The sequence below is a fragment of the Crotalus tigris genome, unplaced genomic scaffold (assembly GCF_016545835.1).
Source record: "Crotalus tigris isolate CLP2741 ecotype Arizona unplaced genomic scaffold, ASM1654583v1 scf7180000018030.5226217, whole genome shotgun sequence".
In the NCBI taxonomy this organism is placed as follows: domain Eukaryota; kingdom Metazoa; phylum Chordata; class Lepidosauria; order Squamata; family Viperidae; genus Crotalus; species Crotalus tigris.
This window is the reverse complement of record NW_024096786.1, coordinates 1914032-1931292: the sequence shown is the minus strand read 5'-3', so window position 1 is coordinate 1931292 and position 17261 is coordinate 1914032. Positions and strand designations below refer to the sequence as shown.

At 37.5% G+C, this 17261-nt stretch overlaps 1 protein-coding gene across 1 annotated transcript; it reads left to right on the top strand.

Annotated features, from left to right (window-relative positions):
- The first annotated feature begins 1467 nt into the window (after window positions 1-1467).
- Window positions 1468-17171, top strand: FUCA2 (alpha-L-fucosidase 2). Its single transcript, XM_039346825.1, has 7 exons — window positions 1468-2090; window positions 3855-4042; window positions 4775-5114; window positions 7381-7591; window positions 11775-11965; window positions 13721-13829; window positions 15288-17171. The coding sequence occupies exons 1-7, from the start codon at window positions 1840-1842 to the stop codon at window positions 15426-15428; spliced, it is 1431 nt and encodes a 476-aa protein (XP_039202759.1). The 5' UTR covers window positions 1468-1839; the 3' UTR covers window positions 15429-17171.
- Window positions 17172-17261: the final 90 nt, after the last annotated feature.

Here is a 17261-nt window from a genome sequence, read left to right as displayed (position 1 = left end):
TCGTAAGCTTTTTCATTGTCATTGTAACTTTAAATGGTCACTAAATGAAATGTAAGTTGAAGTCTGTCTGTATATTAACTCCAGGCCTGGGACCAAAGCCAGATCTTGAGGACTTTTCAGAACCCCAAGGAGAGAGGCTGGATCCTTATCCTGAGGTGGGGGGCAACAACAGAAAAGGCACACTTTCTTAGTCCCGCAAGATGACAATGTTTAATAGTGGGGGCCTGAGGTGCACATACTGCGGGGAACGTATCTGCAGTGAGAATTGATTGGAGACAGGCAGTTCCTGAGATATCTAGGCCTATGCCATATACAGTAATAGTCGACACCTTACATCACACTTGGAAGTTGACTAGTAACCAATGCATCTTGAGTAACAGTGGTGACATATAAGCATAACAACATTACTATACTGTTTGCACTGCACTACTGCATTACAAGACAGTTGCATCTTTCCCTTGACAATTAAGGCCACTGTGCATACTTAAGGCAATGGCTATTGTTAAAGTTAAATAAATAAAATAAAATAGTGGGAGAAATTAGAACTAGATTAAGAAGACACCTGAAATGAAGTTTTTCTCAGTCTGCTTCATTAAAAACAACCATTCAAAATTCCATCCATTTTAGGAAAGTTCTCCTTACAGTTGCTGAAATACTTAGATGTTTATTTTTTACCAGACTTGAATTTATTGGATTTATAAATCATTCACCAGGTTATTACTTAAGAGAAAATTAAATATTAAATAAAAATCAGGCATTAATTCACAATAAGAGAACAGCATAAAAACATCTGAGAACCAGTTGCATAATTAAGAAGGATCACATGAAAATGGCTGATAAAGAGTAAGGTGGCTTACATCAAATCTTATGCAAGCGTAGTAATAACTGAGCCAGTTTGGAGTAGCATCTAGGCCCCATGTAGAAATTGGGAGACCATGGGCATGAAGCCAACTGGATGCCCTTGGGCCAGTCACTCTCCCTCAAGCCTAGGAAGCAAGCAACGTCAAACCACTTCTGAAATCTTGCCCCCAAAAATGCAGGAATATATCCAATCAATACTAACTCGAAGGCACAAAAGTAGTACAGGTAGTCCGACTTACAACCACAATTGAGCCTAAAATTTCTGTTGCTAAGCGAAACAATTGTTAAGTGAGTTTTATCCCATTTTACGACTTTTCTTGCTATGGCTGTTGAGTGGATCACTGAAATTTTTAAGTTAGTATCATGGTTGTGAAGTGAATCTTGCTTCCCCGTTGACCTCGCTTGTCAGAAGATCGCAAAAGGTGATCGCATGACCTGAGGACACTACAACCGTCATATGACTCGGTTCCCGTGTTTGAATTTTGGTCATGTGACCATGAAAATGCTGCAATGGTTGTAAGTGTGAAAAACGGTCATAAGTCACTTTTTTCAGTGCCGTTGTAACTTTGAACGGTCACTAAACAAACTGTTGTAACTCGAGGACTACCTGTATTACCAGGTAAACGTTACAAGATGTCATCTTTCTTTCCTTCCCATATCTAAAAGATGGGATGAACTTGTCAATAACTCCCACCGCCTTTCCTTTCCTTTTCTTTCCAAGAGGGCACCTTGATGAGCCTGCAGCCTTAGACAAAGGACCGTCTCACAAATCTCTGACCCAACCTACGTATTGCACAATCTGAGACAAAGAAAGTTCCCCAGAAAGGCAGAACTCAAAAGCCTCGATGGCGAAAGCAGCAGCAGAGAAGCAGTAGCAGCAGTAGCAGGAGGAAGTCTGGTGGTCACGTGACTCGGCGTCCATGTGACTTGGCGGCGGAGGAGCGAGCGAGAAACGTTGGGAGTTTCGCCCGGGTTCTCATGGCTGGGCTGGTCGTTTCCTTCCTTCCCCGGCGTGGGTTTCCTCGTTTCTTGCTGCTGTTACCTCCACTGCTATTGCCGCTGTTCATCTTCCTCCTGCTCCCCTCATGGGGCCGGGGTGGTCGCTACGACCCGACGTGGGAGTCTCTGGACTCCCGGCCACTTCCGCCCTGGTTCGATGAAGCCAAGTTTGGGATTTTCATCCACTGGGGTGTTTTTTCCGTGCCAAGTTTCGGCAGCGAGTGGTTTTGGTGAGGTTCCCGTCTGCCAGTTCTGCCACGCGCTTTCTCTGACCTGTCCTCTCCTCCCGGTTCCTGGGGAAATCGCAAGGATCAGTGTGATTTAAGATGCTTGTCAGCTGTGAAGACGGGCATAAATGAAGCGGGCATGAGTTGCTCTTAATCTCATTGCAATTTTTTTTTCCCCCGTTGGGGTAATGTGAGAATCGTGATAACACTAAAGTACTTGCCCCCTTTTAATCCTGACCCGGAAAAACTCTAGTTTGACTATCTTGGATGTTTGGAAATCGTGGGTGTTGCCGAACACTTTGCGGATTCAGGCACTCATAGACATTATATTGTCTATTCCCGTTTGAAAATATTGAAATAGCAGGATTTTCCTTCATCCTTTACTTTTTCCAGCTAACATTCTCAGCTGATTCCATTGGGCCTTTGGAGAATTGTGTCATTTTTAGTTCTCCTTATACAACTTCTGTTTTTATTTCTATTTTTAAGTAAAAGGTTTGTCTATATGTGTATGTTAGGGAAGTCTCATATGTATGCAGAAATGCCTGCCTTTCTCATAATTTTGCTGCTGTACTCAAGGATAAACAACACAATTGATTTTGAAGTGTAGTTTATGGGTTAATTTTAAGATGTGGATCACTCAGTGTGAATCCTGGAAATAGATAAAAGAGTAGAGTTGGAGGTCAAGCCAGGAAGTAGAAACCATTAATAAACCAGGCTCTGCTTGCCTGGAAGGATTTTGCTATCCAAAGGGCTTTATTTCCTGCTGTTAATTGACCTGCCACTTTTCTCTCAAATACGCATCATTTAAATCAACAGTCATGTCCATTTCTTCTTATTTTATTTCCTAGAGGAATTACTGTTACAGCAGATTGGCTCTACATGGGGTATGAACAATATTTTGATCCAGAATGCAGGGGCACACACAGCTTGCAGTGCATCGATATTTATCCTTATGACACCATTGTTGTACAAGATGCACTGGCTCCCTGTAGATTTCCAAGTGCAATTGAACGTGCTGGTTACCACCTTTAGAATCTTCCATGGCATAGGACCATCCATCTCCAATGGTTTCAACCCATTTCACTAGATTCAGCAGAGTGAGCATATCGCAGATCATTTCTGTAAAAACAAATCGTCTATAGGACCCAGGAAACATGCCTTCTTTGTTCAGCACCTATCCTATGGAACAGCTTTCCCCTGAGAGTGGATAGCCTGATCCTATTAATCTTCTGGAAGGCTGCAAAGACCTGGTCTTTCCCTCAAGACATTGATAAATTGATTATGTGACATCAATACTGAGACAACTCGGTATTGTCTCCTAGCAACCACATATTTTTTCCCATCATAATCTATCCTTAATGTGTTTCAAGTCTTCCAAAGATGCACGTATCACCATTTAACTGAGTCTATCCAGTTTGCTACTGGTCATCTTATTTCTTTCCATGTTTCTCAGCATCTTTCCCCAGTGTTCTGGGGAAAGTTAGCAAATTAAACCAAATTATACTCTTCAAATTATTTTTTTTTATATTTATCTTCTGAAGCTATGTTTCCAGACTTCTGTGGACTATCAAGCTTTGAATCTGATGCACTTTGAGAGTGCATTTTGAGATTATCAGAAAAAATATTTTAAAACACTGGTTCTGCACTTGCACAAAACCTGCTCATGTAATAGGACATTCAAGATATGTGTAAGAATTTGCTTCAGTCTTATCTTTCTTAGTCCTTCTGTCATTGTATGCAGATACATGGGATGCTGTTCCTTTGCAGGTGGTATTGGCAACAGAAAAAGAAGGAACCTTATGTAACTTTTATGAAGGAAAACTACCAACCTGGATTCACTTATGAAGAGTTTGGCCCTATGTTTACAACTGAGTTCTTTGATGCCAACCAGTGGGCAGATATTCTGAGTGCTTCAGGTGCCAAATACATTGTCTTGACTTCAAAACATCATGAAGGTAAAGTGACCATAGTTCTTTTGGATCTCAATGGCTCAGTTTAGTTATTTTACCAGATGAAAGGCTTGGGTGAGATATCCTTATTATATTCTAAATAAAAGGAAAAAGATGGCTGAAAGTAATGTTACAATGCTAAGCCATGATGATGATGCAGTAGAAGAAGCCAGGCAGCAGCAGGTAACAGAAGTAGCTAGCCGTATCTTAGAAGCCAAGTTGAGTTTGCTCTGGTTGATACTTGGATACAGAATTACTGGAAAATCTCAGAAGTCATGGAAGACAGCAATGGCAAGTCATTTCTATAACTCAGCCGAAAAGGATTCCAGTTCAATTTAGGGGTATCTTTACCTCCTTTTATAGAAAAAGCCAGAAGGGCTTAGTTTACGTGATAATCTGTAAAAGATGGAGTTAGATGTCATGCTGGGCCCTAAATAAGCATATTGTGTGGCTTAGCATGGTGTATTAATAATAAGTCACTTGTATCTTACACTTTGTCCTAGGACACTGCACAGAAGATTTAAATAATATAGGACAAGCAATCCTGTATCATCTAGTGATCTTGTATCAGTATACAAATTTAGATCATCTTGTTGAAGATGCCTTATACAATGCATAATCTCATTAGTCTCATATCAGGAGATAACAATGACAAACAAAAATGCAAAACAGGTTTCCAGAATATATAGTGTACACATCCAAAATAATTCATTCCTAACCATTTTCTTTTTTGACCAGGTTTTACTCTGTGGGGGTCAAAGTATTCCTGGAATTGGAACAGTGTTGATATTGGACCGAAACGGGACCTTGTGAAGGAGTTAGCTACATCCATTAGAAACCGGACAAGCTTACGTTTTGGGCTATATCACTCACTGTTTGAATGGTTCCACCCTCTCTTCCGTGATGATGCTGCTAGCAAATTCAAGAAACAACAGTTTCCAAATGTCAAAACTCTTCCAGAGCTTTATGAGATTGTGAACCAATATCAGCCAGAGATTCTGTGGTCAGATGGCGATGGGAATGCTCCAGATACTTACTGGAACAGCACTGCCTTCCTAGCATGGCTTTATAATGACAGGTATGTGTCATTTTCGTATTGAAATAGTGCATTTTGCCTAAATATTTAGAAGGAAATTGTGCCCCAATCATAATACATTGTATTATTGATTGCTTTAAACTGCAGTCTTGGTTCACATTGCTCCCTTATTTTTAAATAGTACTACGATTAAGGTATTGCTTTTAAAATAGTTAATTGGATCCTATGATCTAAAACAATATCTTGATGGAGAGAAAAAAATTAAACATTTCATATTTTTGTACATCACTTAGGAGTATTTCTTGTGCCCATCCAATCACAGCCAGCTTTGGGGAAAGTCTGGCCTTTTCTTCACACAGCTGCCACATAATTTAATTTCTGAGTTACTTGCATAGTTTATGCTGTTAGCAGTAGGTTAGAGCAGCTTCCCTGGGTTTTATGTTAACAATACTTTTTGGCATCAGTTGAACCCTCATCCTCCCAGCCATTAAAATTTCTTTTAGAACACCATACCATTTATATTGTTGCTGGTTTTACTGTAGTTTTATGTGTTGCATTTTATTACTGTTCTTGTAGCTTCTTATCATAGTTTTATGATTTTTTTTCATTATTTCTTTATTTGGAATTTTATGTTCTCAATTTGTGGTGGCCAAAGAAATTCAGATACAGGATGAATTAACAGTTTAATGCATAAATCTCTCTTTTCCTCCACCCTACTTAAAGTCAGAGATTTAATCTAGAGCCTGTTGGGAACTACTGCCTAAATACATCATAAGGTTGCAGTTCCTGCTTTTCAGCTTTCTGCCTTCGACAAACATTGTTCTTTGTATTTGCAAAGATTTGCAGTTCCACTGTGTTCGTTATGTTTAAATTTACTGTTTTATCTCTGATTTGATATTATGTTTAAAACATTTGCAACGTATTTACAAGCGGGCCTCCCAAAAATCAAGTATCAGACAATCAAGAGAACTGACACTTCTTCAAAATTGATGGAGAAGTAATGGATTTAAAACTGGCATTTCTAAAATTCTAACCCAGGAATGCATAGTTGCTTTTGTTTTCTGAAAATGTGTCAGAATGGGAGTATATTACTTGACAGGGAATTTCAGAATAGCAAATTGCATGTGTTAAGTTCTTCTGTTAAGCTCTTTATTAAAGTAAATCATACTATTATGATTAAATGTACTTTTGAGAATTTTCTATCTGGAAACTTCATGTGTGTGAGAAGCTTACCTTAATTATTATGTCCCTTTGAACGGTACTTTTGCTTGAAGAAAGAGGAAAGCCAGGACTAGTGGTAGAACCACACTGCCCATCATCTCCCACCATTGCCACGGGAGCTGAGGTGCACTAAGTAACAGCCATCTGGCAGGTCTCCAATTCCTATCTGCTAAAATGATGCCACCGGGTCAGACCACAGTGTTGCAGTGTCATTTTGCAAGTTCCACCTCTTAGGGAAGGTGTGCAACAACACAACCCATGTAGAAAAGGAGTATGGCTTGTATTACCATGTGAGGTTGCTTGTGTCATTTTGGTCCCTCTTTCCCTTTCCCCACAGACATCACTGCTCTGCTCTGAAGGACCACTATCTAGCAAGGAAGAAAGAATTAGACTATAGCAATCATGTCAGGCATTTATTGTTTTAAGATTCTGAAAATCAGAATGGAAGAAAAAGTAATCTGACATGTGCATATTCAGAAAACAAATAATATTAAATCTGAATAGGAACAGTTTTCAGATTTTACCTAATTGTTAAAAACCTTGATTTTCCAAGACCTCAGTACAACAGACTTTGCATGCAAATGACACTAAACCAGTTGCAGGGGCACTGAATGAATAGTACTTACGACTGGTGCTTGGAATTCTGGCTGTCGTAACATCCCAGTGGATACGTGATTGCAACTTCATATATTCTGGCCTGCTTCCCACAAAGTCAATGGGGGAGCTGGTAGGGAGTCACAATCATATGAGGCCCCCGCTTAATGACCTGTGTGGTCCTCAGGTTATGATGGCAACCAGGAATGCCAGGATTATCATCACTAAGCCTCAGGATTGCACGATGTTGTGCTTTACAACTGCACTGCTTAACAATGGAAATTCTGGCCCCGATCACCATTGTAACCTGAGGATTATTTCTACGATAGACAGACAGACCTGACCTGACATTTGGGAATAATGGACCTATTCTTTTAGTTCAATTGAAGAAAGTTTCGTTATACCCTGTTTTTCCTCTCAAGTTTATTTCTTATAATCAGTGAAGAAACATCCTTGCAGTTTTGAGTTGGCACAATGTGTTTTAATTTTTCAGCCCTGTTAAGGAAACAGTTGTAACAAATGATCGCTGGGGAGCTGGCACAATATGCAAACACGGAGGTTATTTCACTTGTGCCGATCGATACAGCCCTAAACATCTTTTGCCCCATAAGTGGGAGAACTGTATGACAATTGACAAAAAGTCTTGGGGATACCGAAGGAATGCACAATTAAGTGATTATCTGACTATTGAAGATCTCATAAAGGTAAGGCAAGTCAAAATGGTACCTGTAACTGTATGGGGACTATTAATTCTTTTTTTCCAGAAAATATTAATAGCTTATTTCAAAAATGTAACAAATTATATATTGTTAGAATAACTAATTAACAGAACACCTCACTATCCTCATGCATATCCTATACAAAGGTCAGGAACCAATAGTATGGACAATATGGTGAAGTAGACTGGCTCTAGGTTGGTAAAGGAATGAGACAAGGCTGTATCTTCCCCCCTTATTTATCAAACCCAAATGCTGAATACATATTAAGGACAAATGGAATATGCTCTAAGAATCAGAGGCTTGGGAGAGTCTCTGCAAGGAGATCTGAGAGAGATGGTTGCAAAGGACTTTGCTGTGATTTTGAATAAAGAAAAAGAGGAAATACTTAGTGAAATTGAAAAATTATTTAGAGTTAATTCTGTGGTGGCAGTGCAAAAGAACTTGCCAAGAGATGTGGTAATTTATTTTGGGAAAAGATCCCTGCGCAACGAAATTATACAAGCTTTTTATAAGAAGAGATTTCAAATTGCTTCACAAGATGTTATAATTCTAAAGGAGATCCCATCAAAAATTTTAAGAAGAAGAAAGGAGTTTGCTTTTTTAGCAGATGAACTTAAAAAGAGACGAATCTCTTTCAGATGGGATGTTCCGATTGGAATGGTGGTGAATTACCTGGGGATATGTTATAGACTTAATACTGTTTCTCAAGCAAAAGATTTTTACACTTCGGTCCTGGGGGTATGTTCATCGCCATCTATTAAGTTTAAAGCTTTGGAAGAAAAGAAGGTAGAATTGCAGTCTGAAGAGCCTATACTTATGAAAATTGGGAAACCTCAGTTTGAGGGGCCTCAACAAGTTGAGATGGAGGAGCAGAAGATAACCTGTGCAACATATAACTATAAAGAAAAGCAGCAACAGAAGAAGGTTAAGGAAGCCTCACAACTATTGGTTTCTGAATCTGCGGGAGAAGTAGGACTTATAAATTTCTTGGAGCAACCTTCAAGGGTAGAATTGTTGTCTGAAGAGCCTATATTAATGAAAAATGGGAAATCTCAGTTTGAGGGGCTTCAACAAGTCGAGAGGAAGGAGCAGAGGACAACTTGTGCAACATATAACTGTAAAGAAAAAGACCAACAGAAGGAGTTTAAGGAACCCTCACAAGTATTGGCTTTTGAGTCGGCGGGAGAAGCAGGACTTATAAACTTTTTGGAGCTACCTTTAAGGGCAGATTTCAAAGCACTTCTTTTGAGATTTATGGATAAGAGAGACTGATAAGGATGGAGATCGAATGAAAATTTTATATGGACAACAGAGACTGATAAGGACTGTGTTTCTTGTGGACGGAATTTGTTATTGGTAAAGATTTAAATGTGTATAAGGGAACTTTAATGGTTTATGGATAAGAGAGACTGATAAGGAATGTGTTTATTGTGGATCGAATTTGTTATTGGTAAAGATTTAAATGTGTACAAGGGAATTCTAATGTTTTAAGTTTTAAGTAATGTTCAAATTTGTGTTTTGGAGGGAGTTTATAAAGAAAGATGGATAATAACATAAGTATGATATGAAAAGGTTTAGAGTATATTATAATGTGTTTATTTTTTAATTATTATTATTAAGAGAAGATAACTTGTTTAATTAAATGTATCTAGATTTGTTTAGGATTTATACGTCTTTTAAGTTTTTTTTTTTTTGATAGGAGAGAAGATTATGGAGATTGAATGGAAATCTTAGATAAGAAGTTTAAGTTTAAGTATTTAGTTTAAGTATTCAAAGAGTATTTAGTTTTAATGGTACAATGAAGGTTTATATGTTTATTTTTTTGTTCTAGGATAAAGAAAGAGGGAGAGATTGGATTTTATATTGTAGGTACAGATGTTCAAAGAAAGTAATGTTTAAATTTGTGTTCTGGAGGGAGTTTATATAGAATGATGGATAATAATATAAGTATGATATTAGAATTATTTTTTAGAGAAGATAACCTATTTAATTTAATGTATTTAGATTTCTTTAGGATTTATATGTGTTTTAAGTTTTTTTTTCTTTTTTTGAAAAATTTTAACTAAGCCTGTACTCAACTCTGGGAAGGTTGGGGGAGGGTTTGGGAGGTTTGGGGATGTGGGGGACGGTGTGGGAGGGTGGGTGGGGGTTTGGGGAGGGGATTTGTTTTGTAAAATTTAAAAAACTTTCAATAAAAAAAAACAGGATAGCTGGATTGGAAGAAAATGAATATGGTTTTACAATTGGAGGAAGATGTATCGCTAATCTGCCCCAAATTGATGATACTATTCTGATAGGTAAAAACACAAAGGATCTACAAGCTCTAGTAATAAAAATCAAGAGCACAGTGGAAAAATGGGACTAAAATTAAAGATGACAGGTATAGAACCAGCCTTAGAACAGACAGTGGAGAGAGTGGATAGCTTCTGCCTTTTAGGATCAATTATCAACTGTTCCAGAATCAGCAGAAATAAGTCACATATTTGCATTTGGTAGAGTAACAATAAAGACCTCGGAAAATATATCCATATGCTAGAATGTATCTATATCTACAGTTATCAGACTTGTGTAGGCCCTGTTTTCTTCTGTAAGAAATGAAGTTTTCTATGGAAGTGAAGGCTTCTATGGAAGTGAAAATTATAATTTAAAGAAGTAGGCTAGAAGGAGCATTGATATTTTTGAATTTTGGTATTGTAAAAGATTTAAAAATTCTGTGGTTCACGAAGAGAACAAACAAATGGATCATCATAAAAATGAATCCAGAGTTTCCAGTTGAGGCACAAATCACAGCCTCAGATTGATACAGTTATTCAAGATCGAGCCCTGTGGAGATGGCCATAATGTTGGGACAGCAGGATGACTAGCAATAAGGTAGATGGATTCATTTACAGCAGTGGCTTCACCATTGGAAAACCTGAAGGAATAGATTGAGGACAAATTATCCTGAATAAAATCTGTGTGGTCAGTAAGAGTCAACACTGATTATAAATTAATTTATAAATTAATTAAACCTTACAATTTGTTATCCTAGATTTTACAAAAAGTACTTAATTTCCTATCTTTTCATTCCTTTCTCATCGTCCCAATTTCACTCCACATTTTACTCTTTCTGTTTTAGTTTGTTTCTTTGATTTGTATGAGAAATTTTGCAAATACAGGATGTAGGTACTATACAATCTAACTTTGAACCATTCTCTTATAGATATCACATTATAAAACTTAAGCCAGAATACCATGTGATTGGTTTTCTCAAATACAAACAGAAGCAAGAATATATTCAGTCAGTTTTTGCTAGCCAATTCCCAAAGAGCATCCAGATCCATTCAAAATCCTGATCCTTTAAATCCATCATGTCCTAGATTTACTGTATATGTTCAAACATTGCACTAAACCGTAAATCATGGTACAAAAATTACAATCTCTAGGTCCATAAAATCAAACCAAGTAAGCATAAATTGGCTTAGCTCAATGTGTGATCTGGCCTGCATCATTTCTGTTTGTGTAAATTTCTAAGATGCTGTATTAGAAATTTATTTTATGTTCACTCATCAGGTCAGTTCCCATAAGAAATGAAGTTCTCTCAACAAAAGCCTTGAGGTTATTTCTTTGAGTAATTTGGCAGTACTAGAAGAAACTTCATAATCCTGAATATTACTGAATCCTGAAGTTATTCGGTAACTTCATAATTTCAGAGAAAGAAGCTATATACATGCTTAAAGATAATAAGTTTTTACCAGTTTACCCTTTTATGAATTCAGTGGATTTAAACAGCTCATAGAGATGGAAACTTTGCAGATGTAATCTGCAAGTAATCTGCTATATGTGTATCCCTCTAAACATAGACCTGATTTTCAGTCAAATGAGCAAAAGGAAACACCAGGAACTAAGAGAAACTTGATCTATTAGGAAGATGAACAGAGCTGGCTAATGTCACACATAGGACAAAAGTACAATGTAAAGTACAGAGCAGGATGTTGGTGAGCTCATGAATAAGAAGTTTGTAGTGATTCATAGAATTGGCAACTCCACTTGAATAGTTCTCCTTTGCTTCAACCTACAGCAGTGCACTGACAGCATTATAACAGAAATGCCTATTTAGACTGGAAAAACTCAAACAGATGTTTTGAATTTTAAAATCTTTATTGTTAATTTTCCTAAATTGTTTCAGCAACTTGTAGAGACAGTAGCATGTGGAGGAAATCTTTTGATGAATATTGGGCCCACCCATGATGGCCGCATTCCTATTGTATTTGAAGAGCGTCTGAAGCAAATGGGGAGTTGGTTGGCATTGAATGGTGAAGCTATTTTCAGCACAAAAACTTGGAGAGCCCAAAATGATAGTATAACACCAGGAGTCTGGTGAGTTTATGAGATCAGTGATCTGGACAATATTAAAGTAACTAAGTAGTCTTAAACATGCTTAAACTGAACAAGATTTACTTGTGAGTAACTTGGGCCTTTTGTTGTAATCATACGGCAAGGGCCAGGTTACTTACAGGACCGCATTCTGCCGCACAGTTCCCAGAGACCGGTGAGGTCCCATAGATTGGGCCTCCTTCAGGTCCCGTCGGCCAGACAATGTCGGCTGGCGGGCCCTCGGGGAAGGGCCTTTTCTGTGGTGGCTCCGACCTGGTGGAATCAACTTCCCCCCGAGGTTCGAACTACTCCCACCCTGCCGGCCTTTAAGAAGGCCATTAAAACCCTCCTGTTCCGGCAGGCCTGGGGCTGATGTCCCCGGGGGGCCGGGATATGATCGGACTTGCGGTATGACTGCTTTATTTTATTGTTTTATCATTGTTTTAACTTTGTACGCCTCCCTGAGTCCTTTGGGATTGGGCGGCATATAAATACTATAATAAATAAATAAATAAATAAAGTATAGGGTTATATTGTTAAAATTGTGTATGATTGCACCTGAATTTTTATATTTAGGTGGCTGCAGAAGAGGGAGGAAACTAAAATAGATATTCAGCTGAAGATGAGCAGTTACAATTTCCTATTATTCACATTTGGTTTGGCTAGGAACATAGATAAAACTTGTTGCTCAACTTTTCATCAGTTGCAGATAACATAGTTTTTTTTTAAAAAAAACTCTGTCAGAAATAAGAACGTGTTGGGCAGCAATGATTAGATATAAAGCTGCATTTAAAATTAATTGAATTAAAACAAAACATGAATTTATTTGTTTCAGTGTTAGAATTAATGGCAGAAGTGAAAGATTTATACCTGTAGATTTTTCCGGCAGGATTGGTTATATATGGATTGATATATTAGCTACAGACATCAATTGCTAATGCATACTTGTATATTGATTGATCTCAGTATATTTTGAAAGATGTAGATACAAGATTTGAAAGAAGTAGATATAAGGGGAAAGGATACTATTTATTCTGATCCAAATTAATCACTTCCTGAGACTGCTGTTTGCTTCGAGAAAAACCTTCATGCGATTTCAAAATGTGCTTCCTTCCTGATGTAAGATAACAACCTTAGATTGTTATAATATATTCCAGAATACGCCTTTGCTCCCATTACCTCCAATCTGCTACTTATTAGGAGTTTGGTACATATACGTCAGTCTCGGTGTTATTAGCATTTCTAAAAACTATAAGCTATTAAAGAACATTTCTTCACAAAAATTTATGCAATTTTAGAACACTTAATGATCAAGTATTGGTAGACTATTAGTTTATTTGTTTGTGGAAATAATCATCACAAAAATCAATCGTCATTACATTCTCTCTTCCCACATCAGCTGTCCCTATTTGGGATAACAAGCAGGGCAGCCATCTACTGTTTTTATCCTCTAGATCAGGGGTGTCAAACTGCCGGCCCGCAGGCTAGACACATCACACAGAAGCCGCGTCCACCCCATTGCCGGCAATGGCAAAACTGTCCCGATACGGTGCACGACATCACATGACGTTGTGAATTTGACATGTCTGCTCTAGATTTTCCTTTTCCCCAAAAGACAAAGTATCATAATTATTCCTGGCAAGCGACTTAATTTTTAAAATATATGTTAGTAGTTTTATTAGTTACTTCTCAGAGGTCTTGGAAAGATTTTTATTCTGAAAGACTGAAGATACATAATAGAATACAATATCTCATCAGGTACACATTCAAACCAAAAAACAGCATTCTGTATGCCATTTTCCTTAAGTGGCCATCTTCAGGAACTCTGACGCTGGGTGAACCAAAAGCTGTTCTTGGGCAAACAAAGGTAAGTGATTCAGATTATAGCTGAAAACATCAGAAAATGCCACTAGGCATTTGCAAACTATAGATCATATTGATCCTCTCTTCCAATGAATAGGGATTGTTATGTCTATCTTTTGGGGCTTTTGCGAGCATGGACTTTTAAGATTGTTTTTACTGCTGCTTAGGTGGAACTATGAGAAATAGTTAGCATTAGTACACAGAACATCTATGTCAGACTGGACTATGTACGTACCACAACAAACTCTGGTCCTTCAGTAAATCAGAAACATCTGATAATTGATGCAACTGCCCATCTCTATCACCATGTCCTATTCTACCCCCAAATTTCCTTTCAGGAATCTAACTGGGAAACTATAATGTGTAATAAGTTTCAGTAACCAAATAGCCTAGCCATGATTGGTTTCATAGCCCTGAGATGAAGACCATAACAGCACAGGGTAACAATAACAAGTTCAAATGATAGGATGGCTTCTTTGAACTATTTTTAACCCAACATGCCTGATATTCTTGTAGCCAAAACAAATTTTACTTCAGTGGAAGAAGGTCTAAGGATTTCAGCCTCCTAGATCTTTATTTGGATATGTAATTTAGTAATCTCTGTGCATGAAACTTAGTCACAACCAGGCAAATGTGCAGAACACTGCAAAATTTATATAATGGGTTTTGGTTTTTTACTTAATATGCTATGTGGAAGGCTGATGAAAAAACAGGGTTTTAGGCTGTCAAATCAAGGTAGCCATTAGCCTACTACTGCCACTGTGGCTGAGCATGGTGTATGGACAGAGATCCTTAGGTTTAGTTCCTGGTTTGCTTTTGTGACTCAATATCTATGGAGATTCTCCATCATCCAGATCATAGTTGCCCCAAAGGTGCTTTCTTTCAAAAGGCAACCAGACTTTCTTATTTCGCTTGAAGACATTTTGCTTCTCATTCAAGATGCTTCTTCAGTTCTGACTGAAAGGTGGAGAATGGAAGGATTTATATTCCTTGCAATCATGTGGTCGTTAGACCTCTTTCTGAGAGTTGTTGAAGCCACTTGGAGGTTTATTTGTGCCTCCAAGGTCACCTAAATCCTTTAGTCTGCAATTCTGCACCATTCAGTCAGAACTGAAGAAGCTTCTTCAAGCAAAGCAAGAATGTTCAGTTGTCTTTTGAAAGAAAGCATCTTTGGGACAACCATGACCTGGTTGACTGAAAATCTTCATATATATTAGCTATCTACTTTGTGATGAACACCCTTCGAATGGTGTGGGAATTTGAACGGATTTCCAGCAAAAAAAAATAATAGTTGCAGACCACAGGGTTGAATACCAATGAAGATATTTCTAGTTTAAATTGTACTTTGTGTAATCCATGAGAGCAGCTAATTATTTCTTCTTATGACACCTGAATCCATTTTTCATCTGAAAAGCTTGTTTCCTACTTTCCTCCCATTTATAATAGCTTTTTAAAATTTCAGGTGAGGCTAATAGGATATGAAGAATCGTTGCCCTGGGTTTCGATGGGAGAAAAAGGAATGATGGTGGCTGCACCTCTGTTATCTTTCAATACATTTCCCTATCAGTGGGCCTGGACTCTAGAAGTTACTAATGCACAATAGTGACAGAATCTTGCTCTGCTGAATTTTGGTAACTGGAGAAATAAGGATAGATTTAAAATATAAAATAATTCATGCACTTAATACTTTTAAAGCAAAGTTGATGGAAGGATGCATATAGCAATCACAAAAACTGAATAGGATAAATAAAGTAAATTGGTATTCTTCATTGAATGCTGAGGTATTGAAATGATAGATGTAACAGAAGTGTTGAAGTTTATGATGTTAAATATAGCTGTTAATACAACCTTGCTTTTGTGAAACAGAATTCAGGGAAGGGAGTTTCAGAATTGTTTTAAAATTGGGGCTTTAATCTTTCCCCCAACAATACGCTTTTATTGTGAACTATTTTGACTACCTCATAGGATTCCAAAGAGGTTAGAAAATTTTCTACTGGCATTTAGATCCTAGTTTTCAGGAGATAAAAGTGATCTAGTGTTCTGTATTTGTTCTTAAAGGTATTAGATAACAAACAATTTAAAAAGTTATAGTATATATGTTTAAAGCCCTCATGGGATGAGTGCAGGCTACTTGGACCAGCCTGATGGGACTGGCCCACCTCACCCACGCCAGCAGAGGGGGTATACTACAGGGTATACTACGGATCCCATCAGCCAAAGCCATGGCTCCTGCCCTCTGAATATCCTACTCCCTGAGGTGAGATTGGCTTCCACCCTCCTGACTTAGAGCCTTAAGACTCTGCCAGGTGGCATGGAGACCCAATGGGGAAGCTTCACACTGGATGTGGTTGACTAATTAAAACCTAATCCCACCTCTTTTCATGCATCTGGCCCTCTCCTTTGCCATCTTGTGTTAGTAGTTATATCTGTTGTGTTATTTTATAGTTGATTATTTTAATGTTTTTTAAATGTTTTTATATTGCAATTGTCAGATAGGAGATGAGTGGCAAATAAATTTAATAATATAAATTCCTGTTAAAGACAGCCCTGTTAAAATGCCAGGTGTTTACGATGTAAAGAAATCAGACCAAGATAAATTACTTCAGAATTTTTTCCACCTTTAATATAACACATAAGCTATACAATTCAATTAAAAAGCAGACTGAAATTTTTCCGGGGGGGGGGGGGAATAAAAATCTTATAATAACATGGTTGCATAAGGGTGCACGCCCTCTTATAAGCAGAGATGCGGCTATGTTCAGAATTAACTAATCACATTCAAACTGTGGTTAAATAGTAGTACACAGTGACTAATCAGGCCCATTTTCAACTGTTCTAGTAGGATTTTTGACATTTACTCAGTTGCCTCTTACAGCAAAAGCCATGCTGCTTCAACAAAGTATTAGTTTAAAGGTGTGCACACTTATGCAACCATGTTATTGTTTTTTATTGCTTTTTCCTCCTGAAAGATTTCAGTTTTTCAATTCAATTGTACGGTTTATGTTTCTATGAAAATTGGAAAAAATTCTGAAGTAAATTATCTTGGTCTGATTTTTTTTTTCCAAAAACTTGGCATTTCAATAGGGCTGTATAGATTTTCTATATGCACTCTATTTCCAAGAGGTCTAGTTCCTACCTTAAAATACATAGGTTATTGCCATTGAAAATAAGTTTTTAATTTTAATGTTTATAATATATTTCTGTGCAGAGCATCACTAGTGAAATTGTCTAAGACAACTTCAAAAGGGATAAATTCACGTTTGAGATTTAGCTACTGTTACCTTGTATTGTTACATTAGATATTTTATTATTTGTATTAACTGATTAAACTGCAGCTTTGCAACTATCTGATGTTTTCACTTGACGTTCAAAGAACTGGGGATAAACTCTAAACAATAAATTCCTAATCCCATAAACAATATTGACCAGGACAGTA

Excerpts from the sequence above, each read along its gene's own strand:
- FUCA2 (XM_039346825.1), top strand. The coding sequence starts at position 1,840 with ATGGCTGGGCTGGTCGTTTCCTTCCTTCCCCGGCGTGGGTTTCCTCGT. Across the intron at positions 2,091-3,854 it reads TTCGGCAGCGAGTGGTTTTG|GTGGTATTGGCAACAGAAAA; the intron begins GTGAGGTTCCCG and ends GTTCCTTTGCAG. Across the intron at positions 13,830-15,287 it reads CTGTTCTTGGGCAAACAAAG|GTGAGGCTAATAGGATATGA; the intron begins GTAAGTGATTCA and ends TTAAAATTTCAG.